The 491-nt window shown below is 53.0% G+C and overlaps 1 protein-coding gene across 1 annotated transcript; it reads right to left on the bottom strand.

Annotated features, from left to right (window-relative positions):
* Window positions 1-6: 6 nt before the first annotated feature.
* Window positions 7-486, bottom strand: LOC106322269 (the record flags this gene model as incomplete). The annotated part of the gene is made up of 1 exon (XM_013760375.1): window positions 7-486. A coding segment is annotated over one exon (480 nt), but the record flags the coding sequence as incomplete, so codon positions are not given.
* Window positions 487-491: the final 5 nt, after the last annotated feature.

The following is a 491-nucleotide window of genomic DNA, read 5'->3' as shown; positions in this document are numbered from 1 at the left end:
AAAAACCTTACTCGGGCTCGGAAAACTCCACCCCTTCCCTTTTCCCGTCGCCGGAGGGTATTTCATATCTCCCACGACCGCAACAGATCTCGACTTCCTCATGATCGCCGGCTTCGTATCTCCTCCTCTGTTTCCCATTAACATCCTCCAAAACGACACCGTTTTCTTACTCAGCCCACGAGCCGGTTCAATACCCGACCCGGAATCGTCAACTGTATCCGGTTTAATCGGAACCGCCATCGATTTTGATCTCCGAAACGCCGGTTCGCATTCGATCAAACTCGCGACTCGACCTACGGACCCGCTCCCAGGGAAACTAAAAGTAATGTCTCCGGCAAAGAGGGTGAACGAAGAGGAAGACGAAGAAGACGACGGAGAGAAACACACGTCGGCGCGTGAGCTACAGGAGCATGGTATATCGGTAGCACAGTCAGGGCAAAGGGAAGAGAGTCGTTCGTGGAGACAGAAAGGGCAAACGCCAATAAAACCGC

The sequence above is a fragment of the Brassica oleracea genome, unplaced genomic scaffold, assembly GCF_000695525.1.
Source record: "Brassica oleracea var. oleracea cultivar TO1000 unplaced genomic scaffold, BOL UnpScaffold12457, whole genome shotgun sequence".
Classification (NCBI taxonomy): domain Eukaryota; kingdom Viridiplantae; phylum Streptophyta; class Magnoliopsida; order Brassicales; family Brassicaceae; genus Brassica; species Brassica oleracea.
Note: the sequence above shows the minus strand (reverse complement) of the source record. Positions and strands in the feature narration are given on the sequence as shown.